Genomic DNA, 16,415 nt, shown 5'->3' on the forward strand with positions numbered 1-16,415 from the left:
AATGTCTTCTGTAAGTTCATAAAAGTAACTTTTATCATTATTATAAAATCCTCCTGAGTTCAAAAAGTTTAAGCAGAGCTCTGCTTTGACAGTTCATCCGATTTCTCTTTGGCACAGCTTAACTGTCTGTTCATCAATAATGAATCAGCTTTCCAAATCCTGCCTGATTGGGGCCGGTGACTCTGCTAAGAGAGACATCCCCAGGAGGCTTGAGTAGGAGATTTATGTCATGGAGGACCAAAACTTGGCACGTATACAGTTTAGAAATTTCCCTTTTTATACCCCTGGCAGAATTGGGAGATTTTGTTCAATAAAACTGGCAATTATTCTTTACAGCACCAAATACCACAATCCAGAACATGACGGTAGCTTGAAAACAAGGGATCCAAAAGTTTATTTGTCACATACACAATTGATCTAAAAAATGTTATTAATCTGTACTTTCTAATCAGTATTTTTCCATGATGAGCCTTATTTTCCATGCCACCTTGTCTAAAAGTTTGATCATAGCATTAGTGGGACTCCATGCTAGTTTATACCACCACAATTACTATTTTGATGTCCGAGCAAACAACACATACAGTAGATTACAAGCTGATAAAAGCTTAAATCCTCCAACAGTGGGCTAATCTTTATTTTGAAAACCGTGTGATAGTTAGAGTTAGAGCTTGTAATATCCTCCCCAGGAGAGGTACGTTTGTTGTTCCTGCTTCATGTGAGGTCACTTCATTGCCCCCTCAATGCTCTTATTTCACGCTATGCACGCACACATGGCACATTGTCCTCTGGCAGCAGCCTGTGGTGAGTGAAAGAGTGAGCGGTGAGTCGGTCCACCCTCCAGTAAGCTTTTCCTAACCTCCTGTGCCCTCTTCTTAGCTATGCCCAAATATTAACAAAGTGCACATTGTTTGGAGTTTTCATTGAGCATGTGGTGTATAGGGGTTTAAAAAAGGGCTATATTAAAAGGAAAAAAAGGGTTCCCTGATTTTAATTAAAAAGTAAAGCTGTCCCTGAAGACGTGACCGCTTTTTATTTAACTGTTTTCATACAAGATAATTATCACTTCAGGCTGTATGAGAGAAGCAGAGAATAAAACAGCATAAACCTTTTCAGTATAGTTGAGACTGAGATTAACCACAGACTCTTGCTATCTAAAATAATCCAATAAAAATGCAATTTCCTTGTAATTTCCTATGTAAGGGGTCACTTTAATCAGCATGAATATACTGTATGTGAAAGTGAACTTCTTACAGCTGTGTTGGGTGCCATTTAATGACTGGCCATCTATGATATTAGGTGATTTTGCACCAAACAGTTCTGGGGACTTCCTCAGTGGAACTGCACATGAGGGAGCTCCCCTGAAAATTTCAAACTTTAAACAGGCTTTTATTCTTTTTTAGCATTTGCACCTCAGAACTTTGTTCGAAGAACAGCCCTTTTTATTGTGGTAGCACCCCAAAAACTAGGAATGATCGTAATTCTTAGAACATTGTTTCTAGGGACTTTTTTAGCTCCTGTTAACGAGCAAGTACTCTCCAAACAGAAAAGGAACCTTAAGTAATGCAAATACACAGAATAAAAAGGGGAGTTCTTAGAACCAAGTTCTTAGAACTATGGAAAAGTATCTCTGGTCCAAAAACATGAGTAGTTGGGCTTGCTCAACTCTCCAGCATCCCAGTAATCACAAATCACATCACCATTGCTCAAAACTAAGAGGCTGAACAGGGCTGTAAATATATCCTGCAGCCCCCTCCCACCTTCACCACCTCCATCACCAGCAATACCAAAGAAACCTCTGGAGGCTGGCCAGTGATGGGAAGCTCAGCCCTGGCTGGACCACAGAGAGCCAGTTGCCCTGTACACATTGGAGTGTAAATTCCTCCACACAAACAAACAGCCAGTCGTCAGGGGTGGCTGGACACGATGGAGAACATGTGTGCTTGTAGGTGTGTGTGGAGGATGAAAAAGGGGGAGATTGTTGGGTTTGCAGAAGGCAAGGTCAAGGGGCACCAAGGCTCTGCAAGCCAATTAGACTAAAGAAACCCAAGCTACCAGCCAGTCAGGACCTTGAGTTCATATAGACCTGATGCTCTTTGATATTTGCTGCGTCCAAGCTTAGCACAAGGTTATTCTGCTCAGCGTAGTCATCACTGTACTATTTGTATCCAGTTACATGATTGTTAAATACTTCACAAAGCCTTGGAGGTTTTAACCAACGCTGTAAATTGAGTAATTATACGATAACACACCAGGGGGAATGCAGAAACAAGTCACTGTTATCTTATTTTTAAAAAGCCACGCATCGACACACCATCACTTCACTCCATCCGAATGGGAGGAAGCACACAAAAGAGCCATCCGCACAAAGGCCAGCACTGCAGCAGTGCCAGGGCTTTGTAAAAGTCAGATCAACATCTAATCTGCTAAACAGTCTGGCATCGACATAAAGGCTGCATATCAAACAGTAGGTGTTTTTTTCTCTTTTCCAAATAACTTAATAAATGAATAGATTACAAAAAGAAGTTAGCTCTTTACAAAAACAGATAAAAAACTACTTCAAAGTTCTTCTGTTGATATTCTCTATTTCCCAGCAACAAGAATTAACTTGTTTTGGAAGGGAATGACTAAATCAAATCCATATATTAAGTTACCACATTAGGCAAAATCAAATGAAGATGATGCAGCTGCCAGCTGAAAATGTGATGTGTTGATGTAGCTGGTGACCAAGTTATATAAGCTTTTTGGTTTGTTGATTTTCATTTGTTTCCATGTTTTTGTATGATTTGATGAAGTGTATGATTTTTTTTTGGAACATATTATTTCCATTTCATTTTTCGTTAACAATTTGAGATAAACATCCTCGAGAAATACATCAGAAGCCAAGTGTGTCAGAAGCCAAATAAACCCCAAAACATGTCACAAAAACCTCTAAAAGCCAAAGAAACCACATTTTTCCAAAGCACAAATACTGCAAATGAATCATTTTTGTCTACAATAGTTAACATTTGTAATTATCCCAGCAATAACTCAAGAGTTAGTGCTTCCATTTATCATGTGAATTTGTCTGATTCCTAAAATACACTGTGCTGCAAGTTTAGGTTTCTGTTATTTGTGTTTAAATGTGACTTTGTTTGGATTTATTAACTTCCCACACATTTGGTTTGTATAAACTCTATGCGCAACAATGTGTTCAAGTTCTAGATGTAAAGGTTTACTCTAGAATTGGAACAGCGGTATCTATTACAGTATATACGGTATATCCCAGGATAATCATCAATAATGTGGATATAATGACTTCTTGGGCAAATGCGAATAATAGGAACAGCTAGAACGGTCCGAGGATATTGACATAATGCCCATCCTTACTCTAGATAGTGAAAAAAGTTGCAGACAGACAGGGCAAGACATCAGTCCTGTCAGTGACAAATTGACAAAACAATCATGATCTTTGAAAAAGCAGCCAATGTTTTCTGTAAGCATGTTTCCTCAAAACAAGTTAAGCTTTGCATGAGAAGCCTTATGAGCATTATACTATAACCTGGCAATGGGTGAATGGGATGAGCAAGAGCTTCTTCTTTACAATGAACTTAAGTGTTTAACCCTAAACACTCCAGTGAGGGCTTTGCCATTAGCCCGTAAGCTGACAGGTTTGCTCTTTAGGGAGTTGACATCTGAGTATGGAATGTTTGCATTCTTCATGTTCTGGTGCATCTCTGTGGAGTCTAAATAAGTAAGATAGCAAAACAACAAAGGGAGACTCGAGAGAATAATCAGCTTACTTAGGACGCAGACAAAGCAACAGCATTACACTTAATTAAAGTCATTAAAGTGGCTCAAAGACCATTAAAATGCCAACAGGAAATTTGAATCTCAAGGTCTCATTAAAGAGCTCTTAGACTACAAATATAATGATACCTCACATAATGGGCCTATATTGTTTTCATTCATTTTTTTCAACTGTAAAGAAGTTCACAGTGCTCAGCACAATAATATCTTATTAGATTAGCTTGGCCTTGAATTATTTTCTTCAAGGAGTCGGACAGCACAGCAGAGTGGCAGCAGCTCCCAGTTTGTCTTTCCTGCTCTCGCCAGGCCAGTTTGGCGCCTGACGTCAGTCGTCTTTTACTACATTTCCTCTGTATATCTGGCTGACATTCCACACATTATTCAAAGGTACAATGAGAAATGTCACACATGCACCAGTGGCCTCTGCCTTTTAGTGTGTATTCCCCTGATATCCCAGATAAATAAATAACAGAAACGTTGGCCTCGGGATTGCTTGCAATTGTGTTAACTTTGCTAGGACATAATCATACTGACATTTTTTTTTAAACCATCTGAGGGACAGGACAAGCAACAGGGAGGAAACATGGTTACTGGTGGATACAAACAGTGTGAGCAGAAAGTTTCCAGTCCACATTTGCCAACATGAATGATCCAAAGTTTGATCCAGAATGAGAACGCAAGCTGTACTTTTCATTTCCTATGGGCTTTGTCCAGTATGATCCAATGCTCGGTGCGGTGAAATGAGTGGGTGTGAACCATGTAATAACAAGTCCTCTTTCCCTGGGGAAGTTACCAAAACAATAGCTCTGCTGGGTATGCAGGGCCATCCTCAGAACACCAACCTTCCAGCTGAGCAAAGAAGCTGTAGGATCACGCAGCATCATACAGTTTATCTCCTGAACTGTTTCTGATACAGTGTGGAGCAGGGGTGGTTTTAGTTGTCAAAGTTTAACTACAACTACCTGTTGAGATTTTTAGTATTATATATTTTCTGTTTTAAGCTTCTGCTTCTCTTGTTACGACCCGGCTCAACACTCTTTTTGTCAAATGTGATAATAAACTGAATATCTTTAGGTTTTTAAGTGTTGGACGTACAAACGACTCTCACACTGCAGGTTCGGCTAATTCAATAAAACCCACTTTTCCTATTTAGTCAGTGATCCATAAGCAGTTAAACTCACAACACTTATGCAGACACTCTCACCCTGAACTCATACAGCTTTCAACCTCTTTCCAGATTAAATGACTGGATCCATAACTGCACTTTAGCCCTCAGTATAATTTGCATTTAATATTGCACCACTTGCACTATGTCCATCTCACATGTATGTTTGGTATAACAAAAGCCCCAAACTTTATATTTAGGTTAACAGGGCTCAACGTTAACTCTTAAAAGTGGTTTCCAGGCCGGAAACCATGCATCAGCTTTTGGTTGCCGAAACTGAAAATATGAAAATTTTTAGTCACCTCACATTTTGAGTAATTGTGATACTATGCTGTCAGCATAATGTAAAAGTGACAAAAGAATACAAGCTTTATTACAGTAAGTATTACAGTATGTTACGCTGGACTAGTGACCTTGAGGTCTATGTTGTATGCTTTGCAGCTCAGAAATACAGGGATATTTAACCTCCCAGGACTTTCCCAATTTCCTTTTTGTTTTCCGTTCGTTTCATCCGTTTCTTTGACAGTTGTCAGATCTATTTGCATGTTAGTTTGCTACGTTAACTGGTTTGTCAAACTTTGTGCCCCACAGTCAAACACCCACATGAGGAAAAGCACCAACGCATGTGCAGCGTTGTCTGTTGCCACTTCTGACTGTAACAGCAACATTAAAATTTCACTAATGCAACAAATATTAAAATGCATTCGTTTGCTGTCCCAATGTTTTATATTTCAAGAAGTGGCAGCCAAGAATTGGTTGCTAATTTCTTAAAATGCTTGTCAAGGCAAATTTGCAACATTACTGTTGAGCCCTAGTTACTGTTCATAATGACTGTAATAAGTATTGTATATTTCTTTATACTTTACCTATCTATCCATCCATCCATCTAAAGTATCAGTACCAATGCATAAAGTGATGAAGAGACTCCAACACATGTTACCTGCCACTCCAATCAGAGAAAGATCTAAATTAAAAAGTCTATTTATATTAACTTTCTAATACAAACAGCTGTCTGTCCTAATTTCGTAATTGAAGAACTCAATACTTCATTTGTGTTGACCCACCCTCCTCCCCAAATACACACTCCAAAACACCACCACACACGCCCCTGACTGTTGTGCAACCTTGAGAATATGTCATCCTAAAAATTAACTAACACTACTGACTTCACTCTAGCTGTTTCATAGGCAATTGCAGTTACCAAATCCTCCCTATTGAGGCTTCTACCTCAGTTGTTAAATTCTTTACTGTGATTTAGGAGTAGGCGTTATGTTTAGAGAAATCCTGAAGGCAAATGTCAAGATTGGTGGATGGAAATAACTGATTTATTGCAATCCCCAGTCTATAAGATAACAAAAACAAGAGCTCTTCAGTGTCTTCACAAGCCTATTCTCCAATATGTCCTGATAATGAACTAAACATGATAAGGAATTGGTTGAAAAGTTGTCTTCTTTTAACACATCACTGATCTAGCAGGAGGCCTGAAAGAGAAAACTGCAGCTAATCTGACCTAGAGCTCAACTTTTTTAAGTTCGTAATATGGTTATAAAGCAAAGACTGTCTGAGAGGGCAGAAAGGGAGCAAAAGCGCCACAGGACTGTTTGCAAGGTTTAATATGAACAGCAGCCAAACAGGAGGAGTTTTCTTGTTCAACTTGTGTTCACAAGGAGCCTGGGAACACAGCCTCACACAGAGGGTTCTGCTAATTTAGATGATATACAAGGTAGAGCAACTCCTTCAGATTCAAGAGCGCAACTGGTGGTAATCAGCTTTTGGTCATTTCTAAACGAGGCGAAGAAACTAGGCTGACTGCACAATTCATTTCCAAAGCTAAATTGATAATCATGATCCCTTGCCCTAAGCATGCTGCAGTCCAACCTTGAAATAGCCCTAGCAGTTTCAAACCTGTGCTGACAATTTGTGTCACACACTGCGTAGGGAAATGCCACAGAACTGGTTTCTATACAAGAGGGGCTTTATCTGTGTGCATGCTAAATGACAGGGCGTGCAATTGTAGGGTGCCCCAGATGAATATTTCCAAGAAATTGAGAATGTAGAAATAGGGAAAAGTTAAATCCAATTTTCTTAAAATATACAAGAAAAGGTTAGTTCAGGGCTTGCAGAATGGACCCTCTATAAACACACAGATTCCCTGTAGAGGAAGTACGCTCCACTTAGGTAAAGTAAACCAGAGGCAAAAACTAACTGATTTGAGAGGACAATGCTTTCCTTATATCTTACACACCCCTTCTTATTCTCCTATTTCCTCTTAAACAAAGTCAGCTAAAGGTGGGGCAGGGTCAGGCATTTCAGACCCTCAAAAGTAAAAGCTGTCATTTCCAAACTATCCTCTGGGCTCACCAGAAGGCTTGACAATGCACAGGGAAGGTGTAATATGCCTTCTGTCACACTAGAAGAAATATGGCCATATACACGAAGCAAGTATTGTGTTTAAAAAAAAAAGGAAACCACCTCAATCAACATTAGCCTTACAATAATTAACATGATTGTACGTTTAGTGAAGACAGGTTTGAATAGAGTATTATTGATGATGTTACCCAGCAAATTATCAAATGACTTCTCCCATTTTCTGTGAGGGACGTGATTAGGAGTCCTTTAATACTGATTAATCCTCTCCAAAGAGCTCTCCCATAACTGGATTAATTCAGGCAGTAAATTGCCCAAAACAATACCCTACTCCGGAAGGGACCATGAAGCATAATCTCTGGACTCTGCATTGGCAACACGGGTGTTTTGGAAAAAGTTCTTGCTTGAATATCCAGTGCATTTTAATTGGGAATGGGCGTGACACACACAGTACAAGTTTATCATGTCTATATACAGTAACTATACATGGCTGGTATTTTGATTCAGCACTGACATTGCAGTGTCTTCAAAAGATAACTTTAAGAAAATTTAAAAATTCACTTTAAAAGCTACTCTGCATGTTGGGTTTAGTCCTATGGTTTAGCCCAATACACCAGCAGTGACAAATGGATTTAAAATTCTTGCAATTTCATAGATGCGACGCTCTCTATCCAGAGTACATGTAAGAAAATATTAAGCTAGCTGTTCATACAAACTGCCTTAATTAAAGCGGTTATTTTTCAGCAAATAGTCAGTGCCTGACTAGACAGTAACGGTATAACGCTCGTTTACGACTTCGGCATAGCCCGAGCGGACGGGGTACCCGCTCTCACTGGAAACATTTCACTGACTCCAAGTCACAACACCGCCCGGCTGGGATCGCCAAGTTGCCAGACGTGATGAACTTAACGTAGCGTCAGAGAAAGAAGATGCCTTCTGCCCGCTGTATACTTGGAAGATATAGCGCTAGCTGTGAAAAGCTGTCTTTTAATGAACCCAGCGGCAGAAATGATCTGTCGGTTAACACATACGTTAAGCTAACAAGCTAAGGATCACATACCAATCACCTCGTGTAGCTCATAATCATCTTTGTTGATGGACCAGGTTTGGGAGCTCAGGTCCTCCGACATGGCTGAGGAGTCTGCTGAGGCCGTGCTATCTGTAGAAAGGTGTTGAATCCAAAGACTGCGCGTAAAAAGAAGTCAAAGTAATCCAAACAGGACCAACAAGGGCGACACTTCCCCTTCTTTGCGAATCCTGCAGCACTCCTGTCATTCCCAAAGTTTGACACGAGCGTAGCGGCCCCGCCTACCGCATTCCTACCGAGCAAATGTGGACCTTCCCGGCGGACATATTGAGTGTGGCATGTTATAACTGTGCTCCAGTAATAAAGTGTTACCATATCTTGCTTAAGTCACAAAGGCATGTTCAAAAAATTGCATTAGTCACGTTTTATTTTGATTTAGGCATAATAAACCCGCTTAAGTCACACGCTTGACATAGGCCATTATCTTAAAGGGGTAAAATCACATGATCTGATCAACTGAGGATGTAGGCGATTTTACCATAGGTGGCCGGCTTCATGAGGAGATGATTTAGGCAAAAAAACAACAATTTTGACAAAAAAAAATACATAGGCGATTATTTTAACAGGGTGACGATATGTTAATACTTTTATACATAATTGTATCTGCGTTATATTTTGTAGGAAAAAAAATAAGTTCTACAACGAGTGTTTAAATGAACTGTAAAATGTGTACCAAAGCGACTCAAGCCTTTGGCTTCCGCCACACTTTTAATGGCGGAGTGCTGTTTTGGGGGCTATTTTTAGCCCAGAGTTTAATCTTGCAGGCTTTCATTCTTTTCACACAGCAAACAAACCATATATTTTTATGCTCAAAATAGCACAACGCACTCTCAGCACATTCTCACTCAGAATAATTTCACTGATGGGGCGAGTTAAAGTATTAAATAGGCAAACAAGTTTTACCTGACAGGTTATATTCAGGGCCTAATTTATGATTATATTACAGCGTGTGAAAAAAAGCGTGTCGCTCCAGGAACACTCTGCTGTGTGATTGGACAGTACCACTTACGGTACTCTGCGATTGGTTGTTCGTGTGTTAACTGTAAAATGAACTGAGCCTTTCTTTTTACAGGCATGATTCAATTAGCGACACCTCTGTTGGTTAATTTTATTGCACAATCGCGACACATGCTGGTGAAATTCTGAACATTTTTAACTGTCATAACTGTACAAATGCCCTTAAAAACAAATGTTGATTATTATTATAATTATTTTAGTAAAAAATAATATTCAGACAATTTATTCAATGTAGAATACACTCATTTTATTAAACCGTCTTAAAAAAGACCATATCAAAACTACAAAATCAAATGTAAAGACACTTTGATGACAGATGGAGAAAGGGAGAGTGTCAGAAGTCAGTGAAATTTTACAAGTGGAAGAATCACAATAGCTCTTCCTCTCAGCCTCCAATCTCTTCGAGAAGTTGACTCATGAGAGGAAGTGGCCAGTTAAAAAAAACCCACAGAGCCTTCAGTACATGCAGCACCAAATAAAAAACACATTCTCCTCACAAATATATATATATATACAAAACAGTGGCAGGCAAGACATGTGTTGCTCTTGAAATATAATAATGGCTGTGTGCAGTGCAAACTTTACTGATATTTGGTATCCTTGTGCAGTTTAAGTGTTATAATGAAAATATACAGAAATCACTGGTTCCTTCGTAGGAAAAAGCACTACAATATAAACTGTATACACAGAGTAAATTACAAGCATGTTCACAAGCCAGCAGGATGTGGATCACAAGCAACAGCACATACTTTAACATGTGATATTTGGTAATTTTCCAACTGACCCTTTGATGGAATAAAAAGCAACATTTATACACAATTAACCGCATGATTATGGTAGTGACAGAGCTTTGGCCAGTCGTGTCCAGAACCAGGCTTGTGTGCAGGGCCGGGTGTAGTCACATATGGTGAGGAAGCGCAAGATGCTGGGGAATGGCTTTTTCATTGGTTTATATATCACTGGAATAAGGCGTTTATTTCGAGCTCCTGAAAAAGCAGAAATAATAAAAGGTAAGTTGCATGCATTCACAGGGCATGGGTCAGAAAAAGGAAGCTGTTTAACATGACAAATATGTAACTTACCGGGAGAGAGACTGAGAGCAAACTTGGTCTGAAAATCACAGGCATCACTGGCGAGGTATTCATCAGAAATCACCACCACCATCCTCTTACACCTGCACAGATGGTCAAATATTATAGTTAATATAGAAACTAGGGAGATTTTAAGGCAGAAAACTATGTTTTCTTGCTATAAATAAACTTTCTAGCTTTCTGCAATGACTGAAACTTTCATGTCAATCTGTGAACTTTCAATTTCTATTTCTATTCTACCCTTTACAAATTATTAACAGATGGAATATGGTTTTCTGGCAGTTAATATCCAGCTGGCCTGGTTCACATCCTTTGCTGAAATGACTGTGCAAAATAAAAAGTTATATTGCATGCGAAGAATACCTAAAAAACACAGGATTTAGCCAAAGTGACTGCCCTGTTTGTTTGTACTGGACATTGTTAGCATGTGTCAATATCCCACCGCTTTTCAATGAGTTCACTGGTGATGGTCCATATACAGGAGCCAGGGAGGACATCTCTGTCAAACACACACAGCTTCAGCCTGTACTCCGTCTGTTCCAGCTCGCGGATCATTTCAGAGACAAAGCTGAAGTCCCTCTCGCAGTAACAGATGAAGGCATCAAACAGCTCCGGAGCACCTGGAGTCATTTCAGTCAGATTCAGTAATGTTATTTAACTTTATAAAGCCAGTATTGCACAACAGCTTGCAACCCAGGACAAAATGTAACACAGAAATCAAATGGAAAAAAAAGAGTATTCGTGAGAACTGCAAAGGAAACCACAAGACTGTGCAGCGGAAAGAACGTAACGGTGTGGTGGTTAAGATGAGAGTGATTTGAGCCTCAGATCTGTTAGATGAGGAAACGTGTTGGAACTTCTCCTGTAGGATGATGCCTTACTACGGAGAATAATGCTGCTATCACTACCTAAAGTCTGTCTTGAGCAAATACAAATAACATTTTAATAACTGCTTTACAAAAGTTATTTACAAAAGTTACACATTTTTAATATTTTTTTCCACTGCATGACATTAAAGGGGTATGTCTAGACACCATGCCAGGTAGCATGGAAACTGTTAAAGAATGAAAAAACCCCATTGATTGTTGGCAACCGAAAAAAAACTAACCACTGCTTTACTGAAAGTTTATATTTTCACTCTTTTTATGCGGCATTAATTTATGCACACAACAGCTGTGCATTTGCCCTCTAACAAGTCATTATTTACACCAACAAAACTGTACATTATACATCATTTTACGTTGTCTATTCTAATACAATAATTTAAAGTGTAGTTAACACTGTAAGTAATTTGTTAAAAGTTACATTTCTGTATTACCAGTGGTGAAAGAAGGACTCAAATCATCAATTTAATTTGTACTAATAATTCTGAATTATCAAATGTACTTACTTTTAAAAGATTTATCGACAAAATGTACTTAAACTACTAAACTCTCTTAATACAAAAAGGCCCAATTGGGAGTTTATTTGAACTACTTTATATGCTGTTGGGTAATTCATCATATTTTTATTTTTACTTTTTCTGTTCATATATTTTATGGGTGAAACATTACTCTGCAAAGTAACCAGTATTAGTAACTACAGCTGTCCAATAAATTTAGTGGAGTAAAAGATACAATGTAATTGAGCATACTTGATATACTCAAGTAAAGTATGAGGATTGTTCCTAAGTAGAGTAATTCTGTAATACATTTTTACCACTCTGATTATGACTAACCAGAATGAATGGATACATTGAACAAATGTATCAGCAATACATCTTGTTTAGAGAAGCAATGATTAGCTGCTCAATCATGTACAGTATGTGCTTCTGAAGTGACCTTATTAATGAGGAGAGATTCACTGCAGCTTTTGTTTGGATTTATCATTGACTAAAAAGAAAGATAAAACTTTACACAAATACTGACCCTCGGGGTCGTCCCGCAGGGTGATACCAAGCTTCTCTTCGGTGCGAGGGTAACAGCTGTCCACCTCGGGGACCTGCACTGGAGGCTCAGCCTTCTTCTTCAGCATCTCACAATACTTCCTGACATCCTCATCTGGTACACAAAACATGTATAAAAAAAACAAACACACACAAACATGAATATTCAGTGGTGGAAGAAGTATTTAGATCCTTTAAGTAGTGTTGTCAAAAGTATCGCTACTAAAACGTTGTATCCGGATACGATACTCATTTTCAAAAGTATCGATACCTAGCCAAGGAATGAACACTTAAGTTATTGTTATTTTTATTAAGCTTTCCTAATATTGTGCACAGCATACAACCTCAAAATATTGTTCTAATTGTTATTGTTTATTATATTTATTTTTTGCACTACCTCAGACCTGAAGCTTGTTATCATAGTTGCAGTTTATTTTTGCACAACTGTTTTATTATAAATATTCAACTAGTGGTTCTATTAATTTTTACATGTTGCATTTTTCTTGTTAATACAAATATTTCTGTTAAATTTTGGGGTCTTTGTTTTTATCCTGGTGGTATCGAAAATGGTATCGAGTATTGGGGCGTCCTGGTGGCTCACACTGGTAGAGCGCGTACTATTAAGGCTGAGTCCTTTAGTGGCGGACCCGGGTTCGAATCCGGCCTGAGGTCCCTTTGCCGCATGTCCTCCCCTCTGTCTCCCCCTTTCTATCTATCACTTTCAATAAAAGCAAAAATGCCAAAAAAATCATCTTTAAAAAAAGAAAAAAAGAAAATGGTATCGAGTATTGAATATTTTCCTGAGTATCGGTATCGAGTTGAAAATTTTTGTATCGTGACAACCCTACCTTTAAGATAAGATATTCCTTTCCTGATCCCCATGGGAGAAATTCGGGTGTTGCAGCAGCACAAGTACACAGTAAAATTTAAAAAATGTAATACTACACTGTGAAAATATGCTGTATTCCACTGCAAATAAATCCCATGCATTCAAAACCTTACTTTTATTAAAAGAATCTCAGCAAATTGTTCCTAAAATATGTATTGCTGTTATAATTGTTAGGTAGTTTCTCTTTCCCTTCAACCTGGAACAAACTGCAGGTTTCCAACTTGATTCCCGGTCTAGTTTTAAAAATAATTTCTATGGGGGTCTGTGCTTGTTCTTATTCACAGTTTTATAGATTTAAAGTTCTTAGAAATAACAATTCAGCACTGCACTAAGCACATTAGGACCTGCGTCCTTTTGACTTTGTATACATTTCCTGTTCTGTCTGTAACATTGCATCATATTGCTGTGTTTCTTTAACATGTCTCTCTTGAGAATGAGATCTTCTCTCTCTCAGATTGAAGGTCATATCATCATATGTTAGTAGCCGAGCTGCCCTGTGAGAACCACATCTCTAAAAGCAAAAAAAATGCATTTAAAATCTTGCTAAAGTAAAAATAGGTAACAATTATCAGAAAATTGTACTTAAAGTACTTCAAGGGGAAACTATATATTGTTGTCAGGCCTTAGAATGATATTCCATAAGATCATCATATGTTTGTAGCATCACTCTCCTGTGAGAATCATGTATCTCTAAAAAGAACATTTAAAAGTAAAGTCCTGCATTGCAAATGTACACCCCAAAAATTAAAAATTATTCAAAATAATTTAGAAAGTGCCTTCAATGTCTATCAAAGCAGCCGCCAATTATATTCTGACAATCTGCTAATGGATTAATAGATTTAACGTTTCAGCTGTACTTGAGAACAGTTGGGTAAATATTGTATAAATGCTTATACTTTTTATGCAAAATCTTGATTTGTGAAGTAAAGTAAAAGTAGCAAACATTTGTACAGTACAGTAACTTAGTACATGTTCTTCATTACATTCCACAATACAAACGTTTGCATACAGGAAGTTAGGGGAGCTATTGTAGAAAGTGGACTGAATTATCTGGAGTGCATTTTGAGGACAAATTGGTAGAAATACTGATAACTGCCAAGCTGGAATTGTATATTCAGCGCCAGGGGTGTAAAAAAAAATCGATATACTTGAGTAACATGATACTATCTTTCTAAATACTGTGGATTTTTAATTAATAGCTTAAATGCAAATGACTTGATGTTCCAGTGGCTGTGATAAATGCAAATGCAGATCCCACTGTTCTGTTTGCATAAAAATGCAACTTCTTTTTACGATTTTATGCATATCGTCACACTGTAAAAATAATCGCCTAAGTCATTTTTTGTCAAAATTGGGTTTTTTTGCCTAAATCATCTCCTCATGACGCCGGCCACCTATGATAAAATCACCCACATCTTCAGTTGATCAGATCATGTGATTTTACCCCTTTAACATCATCACTTCTTTGAAAATTTGCCACATTCATAGGCATCAGATAAGAACCCAGCAAAGAAGAGCTAGAAGGAGATTGTTTAGTTATCAGTTTAGTTTATCAGTGTTTTATTGCTGACACTAATATTGGTAACACTTTACTCTAAGGTGTCTACATAAGAGTGACATGAGTGTGTCATAAACATGACATGGGATGTGTCATGAACATTAATGACACTTTGAAGTAACATTAATGCTCATGATACTTGTCATGTCATGTTTCTGACAGGCTTGTGTGACTCTTATGTAGACACCTCCAAAATAAAGTGTCACCATATCTTGCTTAAGTCACAAAGGCACGTTCAAAAAATTGCCTAAGTCATTTATTTCTCTTAAGTTACATAATTTACACATATTACTATGCCAATAGCCATCCTCTGTTACATCCTTTTTGAGTGAAATGATCAATAAATGTCATGTTACACTTTTGGTGAAGTTTTTTGTGTTTCCTGCAAAACTTGGAAAAAAAAAAAATAGTTAGGCGATTATTTTAACAGGGTGACGACATAATGGTGTATTTTTTTTTTTTACCCTTGCCGTATAATTAGATATCAAAAATGTATAATTTTGCTGACAGTATCGCAATATATCGGAACATATTGACCCATAACCCCTGTATCATACCTATTATGGACAGTCAGATTATGTTTAGCACAGTACATTCAGTACTGCAACTCATACTTGTGCAATATAGGGGGTCGGTCATATGAATCATTTCCTGAAGTACAAAGACGCTGAAAACGACCATTGCTACAAGTTAGTACGCACTGTGTTTTTGTATCGACAATATAAGCAATTTAAACAATTTCCAAAAGACTCCAACACACCTATCAAAGGACGAAGGTCCTCCACAATGTCTTTTCGTTCCACTGGCTCCTCCGACAGGATGGACAGCAGCTTCCCCACCGTCGCATCCGAGGATCGAGCCTGCCAGTCCTCCAGGACCGTTTGGGTCGGTCTTTTTGACGCCTCAAAGTTCCTTATCTCCAGGTAAGTGAAGCCCATGGCCTCTGCCAACGTCATCCAGTCCGCGGCCACGGTGGTCCTGGGGTTCAGGTACTGTCCCAACTTTTTCCTCACACTCATATTGAGTGCAATAAGAGGAATTGTCCACAAGTCAACTTTTGAGTCGACACAAGCCATGTTGTAAAGTTTTCAAAGTCGGCAGGCTTCAGTAAAAATAAAAGCGGGTGACCATCATAATACAAGACCGCGTATTATGAAGTACTAAGTTAGTTTCCCACACTGCCTACCTGACAGCAGAACAAGGAAGTGACGCAAACTGCTGCAAACTGCGTCACACGGGGGGAGGAGACTGACTGTTCACCTTTATTGCTCAAAAAGTGCACTTCCACGAGACTACAGCGCTATAATTATTCTTTAACTGTAATACGGCTTTGGGAAACAGAAACAAAACTGATTTTTTGTGTTGCAGCAGTGGGCACTACAGGAAGATGTTAGTGGAAAATTAGAAATGGGTGTTAAAGTGTTTCTGTTCCCCTTTCTTCTACTGCCCCAGGAAGCTCAGCTCTTCCTTCTCACATTAATAATAAAATAAAACTTTAAAATACACTCTAATGATGAGTAAGGTGTAATTT

The 16,415-nt window shown here is 38.4% G+C and overlaps 2 protein-coding genes across 2 annotated transcripts in view; both read right to left on the reverse strand.

The window, feature by feature from the left end:
* oxsr1b (oxidative stress responsive kinase 1b) overlaps positions 1 to 9,071 on the reverse strand; it is a 47,621-nt gene extending 38,550 nt beyond the window's left edge. Inside the window, exons 1-2 of the mRNA XM_059326831.1 lie at positions 8,884 to 9,071; positions 8,379 to 8,656 (exon numbers count right to left, since the gene is read on the reverse strand). Coding sequence (XP_059182814.1) covers positions 8,379 to 8,448 — 70 coding nt within the window. The 5' untranslated portion in view covers positions 8,449 to 8,656; positions 8,884 to 9,071. The remainder of the gene's footprint in view (positions 1 to 8,378; positions 8,657 to 8,883) is intronic.
* A 453-nt stretch (positions 9,072 to 9,524) lies between these two features.
* myd88 (MYD88 innate immune signal transduction adaptor) lies at positions 9,525 to 16,393 on the reverse strand. The gene is made up of 5 exons (XM_059327314.1): positions 15,645 to 16,393; positions 12,421 to 12,552; positions 10,956 to 11,133; positions 10,505 to 10,596; positions 9,525 to 10,408 (listed from the first exon to the last, which is right to left on the reverse strand). Exons 1-5 carry the CDS (start codon positions 15,958 to 15,960, stop codon positions 10,254 to 10,256), a joined length of 873 nt encoding a protein of 290 aa, XP_059183297.1. The 5' UTR covers positions 15,961 to 16,393; the 3' UTR covers positions 9,525 to 10,253.
* Positions 16,394 to 16,415: the final 22 nt, after the last annotated feature.

The sequence above is a fragment of the Centropristis striata genome, chromosome 23 (genome assembly GCF_030273125.1).
Source record: "Centropristis striata isolate RG_2023a ecotype Rhode Island chromosome 23, C.striata_1.0, whole genome shotgun sequence".
Classification (NCBI taxonomy): Eukaryota; Metazoa; Chordata; class Actinopteri; order Perciformes; family Serranidae; genus Centropristis; species Centropristis striata.